At 40.4% G+C, this 13790-nt stretch overlaps 1 protein-coding gene across 3 annotated transcripts; it reads left to right on the forward strand.

Annotated features, from left to right (window-relative positions):
- Window positions 1-5776: 5776 nt before the first annotated feature.
- tom1 (target of myb1 membrane trafficking protein) lies at window positions 5777-13462 on the forward strand. Of its 3 annotated transcripts, none has more exons than XM_084370733.1 (16): window positions 5777-5979; window positions 7660-7744; window positions 7839-7917; window positions 8022-8171; window positions 8309-8443; window positions 8544-8678; window positions 8845-8961; window positions 9160-9290; window positions 9374-9416; window positions 9522-9660; window positions 9747-9810; window positions 10221-10290; window positions 10669-10734; window positions 11189-11260; window positions 12011-12050; window positions 12729-13462. In XM_084370733.1, exons 1-16 carry the CDS (start codon window positions 5928-5930, stop codon window positions 12821-12823), a joined length of 1473 nt encoding a protein of 490 aa, XP_084226859.1. In that variant the 5' UTR covers window positions 5777-5927; the 3' UTR covers window positions 12824-13462. The 3 variants fall into 3 exon arrangements, with proteins under 3 accessions (XP_084226859.1, XP_084226858.1, XP_084226860.1); XM_084370732.1 differs by having other exon boundaries at window positions 5778-5979; window positions 9157-9290; XM_084370734.1 differs by lacking the exon at window positions 10669-10734 and having other exon boundaries at window positions 5779-5979; window positions 9157-9290.
- The last annotated feature ends 328 nt before the right edge of the window (window positions 13463-13790 follow it).

Here is a 13790-nt window from a genome sequence, read left to right on the forward strand (position 1 = left end):
AGCTGTAATTAGACCGCTCCTTAAAAAGCCTAATCTTGATCCAGAAACTTTAGCCAACTATAGACCTATATCCAACCTCCCTTTCCTCTCCAAGATCCTTGAGAAAGCAGTCGCCAACCAGCTATGTGACTTTCTTTATAAAAATAGTTTATATGAGGATTTTCAATCAGGTTTTAGAGCACATCATAGCACAGAGACGGCACTGGTGAAAGTTACAAATGACCTCCTAATCGCTTCTGACAAAGGACTTGTCTCTGTCCTGGTCTTACTAGATCTTAGTGCTGCATTTGATACCATTGATCATCACATTCTACTACAGAGACTGGAACACTTAATTGGCATTAAAGGACCCGCATTAAACTGGTTTAAGTCCTATTTATCGGATCGATTTCAGTTTGTACATGTTAATGATGAGTCATCCCTGTATACCAAGGTTAGTCATGGTGTTCCTCAAGGCTCCGTGCTTGGACCCATACTATTCACCTTATATATGCTCCCTCTAGGAAATATAATTCGGAAACACTCCATAAACTTTCACTGTTATGCAGATGATACACAGTTATACCTATCAATAAAGCCAAATGAAACTAATCAGCTTACTAAACTCCATGCATGTCTCAAGGACATTAAGACCTGGATGACCTGCAATTTTCTGCTGTTAAACTCAGATAAAACCGAAGTTATAGTACTTGGTCCTAAACACCTTAGAGATGCATTATCTAATGATATAGCGAGTTTGGATGGCATTAACTTGGCCTCCAGCACCACCGTCAGGAATCTGGGAGTTATCTTTGATCAAGATATGTCCTTCAACTCCCACATAAAACAAATTTCAAGGTCTGCATTTTTTCATCTACGTAACATTGCAAAAATCAGGCCCATCCTGTCTCAAAAAGACGCAGAAAAGCTAGTCCATGCATTTGTTTCTTCCAGACTGGACTATTGTAATTCTCTATTATCAGGCTGCCCTAACAAGTCTCTAAAGAGTCTCCAGCTGGTCCAGAATGCTGCAGCACGTGTACTGACAGGAACTAAGAAAAGAGATCATATTACTCCTGTACTGGCCTCTCTGCACTGGCTCCCTGTAAAATCAAGAATAGAGTTTAAAATCCTTCTCCTCACTTACAAAGCTGTTAATGGTCAGGCACCATCATATCTCCAGGAGCTCATATTACCCTATCACCCAACTAGAGCATTACGCTCCCAGAACGCAGGATTACTTGTAGTTCCTAAAGTCTCCAAAAGTAGAATGGGAGCCAGAGCCTTCAGTTATCAAGCTCCTCTTCTGTGGAACCATCTTCCTGTTTTGGTCCGGGAGGCGGACACCCTCTCTACCTTTAAGAGTAGACTTAAGACCTTCCTCTTCGATAGAGCTTATAGTTAGGGCTGGTCCAGGACAGGCCCAGGCCTGTCCTGGACGAGCTCTTAGTTATGCTGCTATAGGCCTAGTCCGGGGGACAATGACACACTGAGCTTCTCTCTCCTCCCCTCTCCTCTCCTCTCCATCTGTATACATTATGCCTGTATACATGCCCCATCTCTGCATGTCACTGACTTGCTTCTTCCCCGGAGTCCTTGTGCTTTCTAGTCCTACAGGCTCCCTTGGATCCTGGCCGCGCCTGGGTCGTGGATCGTGGATGCGCCCACTGCTATGGCCCTGCCTGATCGTGGATGCGCCCACTGCTATGGCCCTGCCTGATCGTGGATGCGCCTACTGCTATGGCCCTGCCTGATCGTGGATGCACCTACTGCCATGACCCTGCCTGACACCCACCACTACTGTCGCTAATATTAGTCACATCTCTGTTACATACGTTCCACTACTATTATCGTACTGCATTGCTACATACCATCCTTGCCATTGATCATTACTACTGTTATCACTAGTAATCACATTTCCATGTGCATTTCATCATTATTGCTGTAATACATCTTTGTGTACTTTCACTCCTGTCAACCATCGCTTATAATTGAATACATTGTGATCTCGTTGATCTGCTCTGTACATGCGACATCTATTGCACGTCTGTCCGTCCTGGGAGAGGGATCCCTCCTCTGTGGCTCTCCCTGAGGTTTCTTCCGCATTTTTTCCCTGTTAAAAGGGCCTTTTTTGGGCAAGTTTTTCCTCACTCGAATCGAGGGTCGAAGGACAGAGGGTGTCGTCTCTGTACAGATTGTAAAGCCCTCTGAGGCAAACTGTGATTTGTGAATTTGGGCTATACAAATAAAATTTGATTTGATTTGATTTGATTTTTGTTATTATGTTGACATGCAAGTGTTATTTCATTCAGTAATTAAACACCAGAGCATCTTATCCTGCTGCCTCTCACATGACCAGTATGGATTTTTGAGAGAATGAGAGAGTTGCTCGGGTGTAACAGTGAGAAATTGAAGAATGAATGATTCCCTGAGTCTCGACAGGCTTATCTTTAACGCTTACTGCAAATAACTAAAGCACAAACTGAAAACATATATAATTGGTATCAGATGTCCAGCATGTCCCCCCCTGCAGTCTCACAACGAAAGACTGGCTTAATTCCTGCAGAAGAAATCAGATTTGACCCACAGTCACCAGCTTCTGAATGGCACAGAATCAGTTTATGTTTCCAGTTGATCTTTATCAAATTGGCTGTGATGATGCCATGTCTGTGACATTTCAGTCTATTGGATGAACACCACTCCGACATTTCCAGTTCAACAGGTGGCCTGTTGGGTATTATTTATAGATCTAAAAATATTATAATAAACATTTTTTTAAAAAACATCTTTATTATTCCTACTAAGATTATGACCACTTAAGAGGTCATGGTCATTTCTGTTTATGACTGAGTCAATTTGGCCGCTTTATTTTGAAAGCCTTCGCCGGAAGTGTCCATATGCTATAATGTTAGTTTTAACACTTGTGCAGGTTAGAAAACTGTGACTGAAACAGCTCTTTGTAATGTAGTTATGACCAGTACATGTGTGTTTTGTTGTTGTTGTTTTTTTGTAATAATCACTTTAATGATATGTTAAAAATATTGATAATAACAACGCCATACTAAAACTTCCGGTAAAATACACTTTCAAAATAAAACAATAAGAAAAAAAAAACGTTGTTGCCAGTATGTTAATGGAGGTGAGCAATATATCCACAAAGGAAGTATTATTGTTGAGCTGTTTATTTGAATGCATCACACAGACTGTATAAAATGTAGGCTATAAATACAGGTACTATTAACATTAGTGTAAATGCCCTTAATACATTGCATTAATAATATTCATTATTATAATCAGTGTCCATAATAATAATCATAATAATAATAATAATCAATATAGATATCTGTATTATTCCCACTAAAATGTTGATTGATCATTACATGCATTTGTCTTATACAGTATCATAGCAACCACTGAGGTAAGAGGGACCTGTTATGCAGCAGCTTTACTGCACAGACAGTATAGATACCTGACTATGAATCCGTTGCTCAAAAGATTAAGAAAGAGATTTCATTGCGGTTACCTCAAGCAAACTGGATCTCTCTTGCACTGTAAGGAGATCAAACGATGAACTTTATCAGAGAAATACATCTTTTCTTGAGGGAAGGATGTTATCTGCAGTTACAAACCAACTGCATCTTTATCTGCCCTGTGATCACCCACATAAGCAGCGTATGGTTCTGTTTTAATGGGCACAACTGTATCATCTCTGCTGGTGTAAACACACGAGTGGGTTGTGCATCAGCAGTGACAGTAAAAAGTAGATTCTCTGTTGCGTACTGGGCGGTGAGTCACTGTGTCTGAGTCAGACATCCACATCACAGCTTTGATCAGACACAAATGTGCCTCCCCACTGTGACTGACAGTAACATTTTAGAAAGTAAACCGTCTATTATTTCTTGTTAGTTATAAATGCTGTGGAGGGTTACAATTAGCCTTTAAGCTCATAAAGGAGTGTTTGTTTACTGTAAGCAAGGCGAGAATGACCGGCCAGCCTGGGGCAAACATGGAGCTACTAACTTTTAACCACTGTGCACAATGATGCAGCACCTCAAGACAAAGCCTCAAGTTCAGATAAGAAATCAGGAGCCACCTTGAAGTCCTCATCATGTCAGCTTGTTTTGAGCATTAATGTGGCATCTTCCAAATCAAACTTTCAAGTAAATAAGTACAGACCAGATGACACAAGGGACCTGGATTCCTGAGGATCTGGGACAGCTGGCGACTTTGCCTGGTTGGGGATTGGGAAGTAAGCAGCAGAAAGCTTCAGGTGGTCAACCGGATACTGTGAAATGTGAAATCAAACAGTGCACCCTTGTGGCTGAGAACCACATGACTCAAGCGTGGAGATATGAGGAAAACACCATGAAGGCCTGGTTTCGCATATTGAAGATACATATTTGATAAAAAATAAAAATAAATAAATAAAAAATAAATAAAAAACAAGAGAGATAAATCTCTCTATTGACAGATAGTAAATCATAAAACATAAACAAACTTCACAGTTTTTAATGACCTTAATACTTCATGACTGTACCTGAGTTTGTGAGAATAAATTACCAACATGGTTCAGTACTGATGACATGTTTCATAAGTCAGCTAGCCTACAGAAAATGATGCATCACTTTTGTTTGATGACTTGGGGACACCAGCTGTAAAACATTAAATACAATGTATTTTCATATGGTTTGTATCTGTGATTGATAAACAGTACCAAACCCCATAGAAGTCTATTAGTAGTTATGTAACTGGAGTTTTAAAACAGTCAGACCCCAAACATAAGCAAACACACAGTACACTCTGCCTGTGAATGTCTATTTGACAAACCAAAGGATTATATAGGGAGTATATATTCCCCTATGCTCATGCATAACCTATATAACATATGAAACACATAGCATCTTCTGGTTTTTCCATTTCTGTGCCCAGGGGCGCCGCCAGAAATCTTGGGCCCCATGACAGATTAAAATATTCAAGATAGATAATAATATTATTAGCCCCTCAAAGGGCCCCCTGTCAGTGCTGGGCCCTTGGAATCGTCCTAACCTTCCCCCCCCTAGCCTCGCCCCTGTCTGTGCCTAAATGTGGTCACCTTTTTATCAACAGTGCAGGCTCAGTTTGTGCCAATAGGAAGGTTTACCACATCAATACTTTTCTGCAAATGGGGTTTTAATTAGGTCCACAACTAATGATTCTTTCACGATCAATCAATTAATCATTAAGACTAAAAATGTAAAAACAAAATAAATCTAAAACATGCTCATCACAATCTCCCAGAGCCCAAACTGACTACTTCAAATAGCTTCTTTTGTCTGAACAACAGTCCAAAAACCCAAAGACTCTTCATTTACTATCATACCCGACAAAGAAAACAGCAAATCTTTACATGTTAGTGTCTGAGGGTCAATTAATCAGTTGTCATTGTTTTTACACAGCAGGGGGTCACAGCGGGACACCATGCAAACAATGAGGATCTGTCTCATTAGAGTTAAAACAAATGAATATAGGCTAAGCAGTGTCTGTCTCCAACATATAGCCTACATTTAAAATACAGTATGACAACATGGGCTTACATTTGACCTTATTGTAACAGATGACACATAATCCCAGCCATTATAACTGATTACTGCCTCACTATAGCTGACATATAAAGACAGGTTTGACTTCCTGAGAGCTGTTTGCTCATCAGCAGTGAGTGCAGGGATACAGAGAGCCTGTATGTGGTGCAGTTATAGCGCATATCGACCGTGCGGTGACTGCAGGCTGCTTTCCCTTTAAAGTGTGACGCAGCTCAACTGGTGCCCCACTTTGTTGTGTGAGCAGCTCCGGCAGCAGCAGCAGCAGCAGCTCCAGCAGCAGCAGCAGGAGGAGGAGCGGGGCTTGTCGTAGCATACGGCTCTGCTGCCCGGGGACGTCGGCGCTGTGCTGGGCCCTCACTCACCCTCAACATGGAGTTCTTACTGGGGAATCCGTTCAGCACGCCGGTGGGACAGCTGATAGGTGAGCTGCTGTGTGACCGACATGAAACTACATCTTTATAACCAAATTATCTCAGACAACCTTTGCTGGAGGAGTCATGACGCCTCGGACACTCTCCTCCCTGTCGAGCCGCCGCTTCGTTTTTATTGTAAATGTGTTTTTTGTATTTACTGCACGACAGTAACGCGAACAATAACGTCAATTCATTAAAAATAGTAAATCCAAGATATATTTATTAAGACTGGCAGAGGAGCGACGGGGTTGTGGTTTGATTGACGCGTCCGCTCAACCAACGCTTAGGCAGCGGGGCGGGGCTTAGCGGCAGTGACGCTGGAAATTGATTGGCTGTTACTGTGTCCGTTGTAAACTGCCAATAGCTGGGCGGGACACAAGTGGCCGACATCCTCCTGACCTAAATTAAGATGCATGAAGCCCGATGGCTGCACATGTGCCCCCATTGACTGATTGAAACTGAGAGTTAGGGATTAAAACAATAGATAAGCAGATTTATTTGCAGCAGATACAGTGTTGCATAAACTATATCACTTCTCCATCAATAAATGGAAAGTATTTACACCTGTTTGTAAAAACTGCAGTAGATTTCACACTGAAAGGATTCAGGTTGAAAAGAGCTTCATGTCTATGAACTGTTTCACAACTCACAACACATGTAAATAGTCTGTTTTACTGATTTAAAAAGCCCTATACTCATACTGGTTATTTAATTGTGATTAAAAAGATACAACATATCATCTTGTACGACGTGTAGAAATAGAGACGAAGCTGCAGAAAGGGCATGCACAGTCAGTTCATCATGTATCAGAGCCATAGATAACATTTTCTTGAAACTAACATTATTAATAGCTAATAATAATAGTGTTTTTGCTTTTGTCTAATTTGGTGACATTGAGAAATCTGGTTTGAGCAAGTTTATTATTCAAAGCGAATAAAAATAGACTGAACCTTCTTCAAATATAGTTGAAGTTTATTATCCACTGCCCGTGGACCTAATTTTGACTTTTCCTGACTAAGCATTTTTTCTATGTAACTCTACGCTGAAACCAATGTCCATGTCATCGGCATACAGAAAAAGCTTAAAATCAACTGCAGATTTCATATCTATTGCATATATTAGGATGCGTAAGGGTCCTAACATTGATCGCTGTGGATTAATCCTTTATCTTGTTTGTTTGTCAGAAAATACAGTGTACTACAGCTACTGTGACGTGATATGTTGAAGAACTGATTATTATGTTGTGAGAAACATGTATCAAACATGATCAAATAATCTTGTGAATAACTATAAAGGCAAGCTGATATAGCTAATATTGCAGAATAAACTATGATTACTATATCTTCAGGGGGACATTTTAAACTCATCACCAAAGCCATATCGCCCACATACCAAAAAAGCTCACATCAGTCACTTTGTATCTGGTTTGTATATCAGGAAGTGTCGGGGTCCTAAGATTGACCCCTGTGGAACGCCACTGGGACACACACACCACACTTTATTCATTGGGGTCAGAAAATAAAGTGTTCTGTAGAAACTGTGAAGTATTATTATTATTTTGTGAGAAACCTGTACTAAGCATTGATAAATGACAAAATCATAATCGTGAAGGCAAAAGCTATAAGATACAATCCTGAGTAAACATCATTCATATTACTCAGCAGTGTATGTTCACTTGTTTTTCACAGAGAGTGCGACCGGCTCCAGCCTGCCATCAGAAGACTGGGCTCTCAACATGGAGATCTGCGACATGATCAACAGCGCAGAGGAAGGGTGTGTATATGTGTGTGTGTGTGTTATCTGTTAGCATCATGGACATACTCTGGAGGATTCATGCCTGTGACTGTTGAAAATCCTCTCATTACAGACCCAAAGATGCAGTCAGAGCCATAAAGAAAAGGATTGTGGGGAACAAGAACTTCAAGGAGGTCATGCTGACGCTCACTGTGAGTGTTGTTCACCCTGTTGACTCTTTTACATTCTCATTACTTGGTTTGTGTCGTAAACTGTAGCTCTTTTGCTAACACCCCACATCTCCTTCTGATGTTAGGTCCTAGAAACTTGTGTGAAGAACTGCGGCTACAGGTTTCACATCCTGGTGACGACACGTGATTTTGTAGAGGGGGTTCTGGTCCGGTCGATCATCCCGAGAAACAACCCTCCATTAGTCCTGCATGACAGAGTGCTCAGTATTGTACAGGTAAATGAAAATGCCACATTACATGTCTGGCTGGTACCTTTGGAAAAGACATCAGGTTGTTGTCATGTCATAATAAGTCTTGGCATTGTCACATTCCTCGACAGTCTGGCATTCATTTGAGGTTTTCTCTTTTCAAGGCGTGGGCTGATGCATTCCGTAGCTCACCTGACCTGACAGGTGTGGTGTCGGTGTACGAAGATCTACGAAGGAAAGGGCTCGAGTTCCCCATGACAGAACTGGATGGTTACTCACCTGTCCAAGCCTCACAAAAGGTACAAACATGGGTTGGTGCTCTCACTGCTAATATTCTGGTGCTGCCTATCATCTTTGGTCATTTTCCTTTCGGGGCCTTTCTGTTCCTTTGCTTACTAGACTTTGCCTGGGAACGGGCCTGCTGTCACTACTCTACCTGCTGTGGTCCTTCCTTCCAAACCTCCGCTCAACCCACCCCAGACTTCTGAGTTCAAACTGGCCCTAGAGGGAACCAATGCCTTCACTCCCAGCCAGGTGATGGCCTGGCTTTTTTTTTTTATTTCAGCTGTCTCAGAACTCCTTTTTGTATCCATGTTTCTCAATTGATTTTTCGCCTCCAGCATTTATGAAATCAATACGTTGCTTTGAGCTTTGAGTTACTAAAGCTGTGTTTATTCCTGACCTGTTATTGATATTCCAGATTCAAAAGCTGAAGAACGAGCTAGGAGTGGTGCGAGGCAACCTGACGATGATGTCAGACATGATGAGTCAGCTGGATCCTGTCACAGTGAAACAAGCTGACATGGAGCTGCTGGAGGTAAAAACAAAAAAAAAGAAAGAAAGAAAGAAAGAAAAGACGTTTTTTCCACATGAAGCATGAGAATATCACTTCCATCCTTTTATTGAGTAGCAAGTGTGTTACCCTTAACTGATCTCGTACGTTATACATCTTGCGTTGCATCGACCCCCTCAATCCCCCACCCACACATTCTTTGTCTGATTGTGTCATTAGCAGTTATACACAGTTTGTAAGGAAATGCAGGAGAGGATAGTGAAGATGGTCCCCAGACTCAGTGAGGAGAAGCTGATTGAAGAGTTGCTGGCAACTAATGATGAGATGAACACTGCCTTTACTCGCTACCAGAGGTTCACTTCATTTATTATTGTTATATTATTATTTTATTATAGAGCCATTTGATGATGACATACGTTTGTTTTGCTGCTTACAGGTTTGAAAGACGAATAACAAACGGTCCAAATGCAGCACAGAAGGTAAAGACCTTATAATCATTTTTGAAGTGGTTGTTATTCTTACACTCAGAAGTGTATGAAACAGTTGCATTGTGGGCTTTTAATCTATTGCTCTTTGTCTCTCAGAGCCACACATACGTCAACCTAACAGACCTCGATTTGACAGCTGAGTCCGTCAGCCAATCGGGGGCTGCATCACTTACTAATGACATCTCACGCAGCCAGTCAAGAGCTGAGAGTTTGTCCAGCCAGATGGCAAGACTTAGTGAGTACTTCCATCTTCATACACTTAGCATGTGCAGCGCTGTACTTGTTCTACATATTCTAAACTTGTTGCTGTTCTTCTTGCAGGTACAAGTGAATCAGATGACACATTATCACAGAAAATAAATGTCTCAACTCAACAAACACCAAGGTACAGGAACACTACACACAGAAGTTTAAATGACTTTGAAGACTTCCACAGTAAACATGGGCTGCAAAGACTGTATTTCTGGTTTAACTAAAACAGTGATTTGCATCAAGAGTACATGACAGCAGTACATGCTAACTAGTCAGCAAGCGAGCAGAGAAGTCTAAACTAAAGGTAATGAAGAACATGAGTACCATTTGTTCATGGGGAACATGGTGGTGCTGATAAAAGGCGCTCGAGTCCATCTGTGGGTGTAGGAATAGCATTTGGAAAGATGATCTTTGTTTTCGAGTTTAATTCAGTCTCATCCCCTCTAATCCCTTTTTTAGGATATGTGCCAGTATTTCACTGTGTGTTATGAAGTTATTAGCTTACATGGCAGTTAACCAATATGCAAATCTTGTGTTTTTTAGTGAGCAGAGTGAAGTTGCAGTGGATGGCCTGGCTCAAGCTCTGGACAGCAGGCTACTAAACACTGGAACGGTAAGCAAAGATGCCGTCTGATTCAGGTTCTACACGGTTTAATGGGATTAGTCACAATAATTATCAAATCATTTGTGAAGTGACCTGAGGGACTGCTGGGAAATTCAGCGTGAAAGTTGTGTTTTTGGCTTTCGATCCGTTTCTAGCTTTTTACTGAAAAACCCAACGTGCAACAGAGAATCAAGCTCACTGAATTGATCTTCATGGTATTGTACGCAATGTCTGAACTGTGTTAGTTACAGGAAGGGATTGAGGGGGCTCGCCGTCAGTGAGTTTAATTAGTTTAGTCAAGAATAAGTAGAGAATTACCTGGTCTATAAAAGGCTCTGTGGTTGAGTAAATGTGTATGTTGCTTTGTCTCTCTGTCTGTGAATGAAGGATGGCAGCCCAGCCTCCACCTGCAGCTCCTCTCCAAAGTTAGATTGGATGATTAAAAGGGGAATGGTGGGTTTGTTTCCGCAGTGTGTCCTGGTTTTTCATTGGTTCACCTTTCCACAAGCTCTGTCTCTTGGTTTCTGTTGGGAGGTTGCAGTTTACTTTTGCTTTGGTCTGGATTGCTTTTGTTTGGCTCACTTTTTGGGGTTCAGTGTTTGAGGTATTGAGTTACAACACAGTGGTTTGCATGCTTTCATATGTGGTGAAGATACATTGTTTTTTTGGAATTTACTTTTGTGCCTACGCCCACAGCGGAGCATGACGATGTTTGGGCTGCACTGTCCTGATATGCTACATTGTTTTCATATCTCTCATACTTTGTGGTTCTGTTGTTGTTGTTGTTTTCTTTTTTTGGTGGTTTTGGTTGTTTGGTAAGTTTGGGACATTTTCATAAAGTTTAACCAGTCATTATACGTTATATTTTACTGCACTGACCACATTGATGCTCTGCTTTCTTTCTCAGATTCCTATAAACCAGTCTAACCAGTCCAATGTAATGGATGATATTGAGAAGTGGCTAGCGTTGGATGATGAGGTAAATGGCTGGATACTTGATTTAGTCTAAAAAACAAAGTACAGTAATTGTGTTGTTTTGTTTTGTTTTTGTTTTAATGCTGGACTTTTTTCCTGTTAATTTTTTTATTCTGTAAGGGATCATTCTGGTTAATTTCAATGCGTAATTGACCTTTGAGTCTCACTAACTTTAGTAAACCCGGAGTGCGGCTGTTTAGCACAAACTCAAACCAAAGCAAGCTTCTACAGTTGAACCTGAAAACGGAATTATTATATTTATACTGCCTACGTCATAAATTCTGATTATGCCGTTGCCTTAAACTTGTGTATTGTTATGTGCTTTAAATACTCCATAAAGACCAGGATGTCAATGATTGTTAGTACTTTGGCTCTGGCTGCCAATGAAATTAGTTTCATGATTTCATGTTTCCTTCAGGATGAATTGTAATCACTTTGGTAATGCCTTGACTTTTCACCTAGCGCCATCATCACGTCAACATTTCTATTTGGCCACTGCTTTGTCTGAGCCCCAGCTGTAATTTATGTTTAATGCTAATTAGCAAATGTCAGCATACTATAGTGCTCAACTAAGATGGTAAACAATATAAACATATTATTATATATGTGTCAAAAATATAATAAGTAATAAATGTAAGAGTCTAAACTCTTCAAAATGATCTGTTATATCCACACAAAGGTATTGTCCTTTAACTATATTGTCTTGTTGTGTACATATGTAACGCAAAATATGTCTGTTCTGTTTGTGACACAGTATGATGACTTTGAGGACTCAGACGGTGTGACCAGTGAAGGTGAGAGTCTTTACAGTTCACTTTCTTTTTAAAATGAGCAGCATTTATTATCCATTACTTCACTTGGCCTTCATTTACACCTGCAGCATCAGAAGAGCTGTTGTATATTAAACCTATTGTATATTCGGTGTGTAGATTGTCATAATTGTTGGAACTATAGGGTTTTTTTTCTTCATTAAAGTCTAATTTCTACATATAAGTCTCATATCTGCTGCTAGATACTTATGCATTTGACCTGCAGATGGCACTAGAGGCTTAACTGGACATGTAGTGCCACATGCCACTTCTCTGTAGACCTTCATTCATAGACTCCTGCCATATTTTTGTTTTTACGGAACAGAACAAATGAAATAATCCCGGTGAGTAATCAGTCAAGATGTATTCTACACTGGTTTTTCAGTATTATTACAAGAACTACAAACTCATCTAAATCAATAATTGCCAATCAAGGAATTATTGAGTCAGCTTTTATGTGAAAACTAGTTTGCAAGCTTGCATAGAAGTCTAACCAGTGAGATAAAACTGATGGTGTTGATGACGGGTTACATCTGACACATCCTTTCATAAACTCCCACTGCTGTTTGCATTTTCTCTTTCCTACTTCTTTATCTCATTTAGTAAATTGAATCTAAATAGTTGTGGTGTTATCTCATCTAATCTTCTTCTCTCCTTCTGCAGAGTTCGACAAGTTTCTGGCAGAAAGAGCAAAAGCGGCTGACCGCCTGCCATCGCTGAGAGCTTCCTCGCAGGATAACAACCACTCTGAGTCTTAAGCTGCACTTTAAACCTGCCAAACTAACACTAATCATGAAGCTCCTGCGGCGCCATTGGCTGAGAAGTGGAGATTTTAGATCAATGGTTGAAGGGCACATAAGACGTGGGAATTACTGCCCATATCTGAGGAAGGACATCACGGCTTTGTATACTGCTTTTACTCGGGAGGAAAGGCGTTTTTTTAACTGATAAAAGAATAATTTTATTTCATGTGAGATGGAGGTTTTTACTTGACGTTGTTATAAGTGTTTGTCCATGTGTGGAATGCAAACATTTGCACATTTTATATGGTTACATTCCTGCTGTTGAATGTGAGAGAGGATATTGTTACAAAAACAAATTTTGCAACTTAGGTTATGTGTTATATTGCTGATATATATGTTGTCATCTGAATGATGAAGGGTTACAGATAAATGTCCCTGTCAACGTAGCAAACACTGCAAACTTGTATGTGAGAGAAGCTCAGCCTTCTACATTGAGGAACGGTTTGATGCCTCACATCATTGTTGTTGTAGGATGTCAAAGAAATCTGAATGACGTTCCCTCCAACATTCCTGTGTGAAGACATCTTACTTGAAATTTACCAGGAAGTGGTGACAGATTGCTGTCAAATATTAAACTAAAATTATTAACTGGAAGTCTGGCTGTCCTTATTGTAACCTCACAGTGCAGAACATGAAGGTTTATTGCTGTATAATCCAGTCATGGCTCTACAAGTATGGGGCCACTGCAACTCTTTTTAATTCCTGTCTGTTGTTAATTAGATTTGACTTCTGACTTTGTTCTTATTAAATGACACACAAGATTTCTAAAGGTGCAAGATGTAAGAATTTTTAATTTAAAACATTCAAAGATGAACTAAAATGAAACAAGCAGAATCACCAACAGAATTTAATGAAATAATAGTTTTGACGTTATGTGGCAGAAGTCTTTGTATCTGCTAAAGTCAGCATGCTAACCAGTTAG

This window comes from Pagrus pagrus, assembly GCF_965226575.1.
Source record: "Pagrus pagrus genome assembly, chromosome: 13".
Taxonomy (NCBI): Eukaryota; Metazoa; Chordata; class Actinopteri; order Spariformes; family Sparidae; genus Pagrus; species Pagrus pagrus.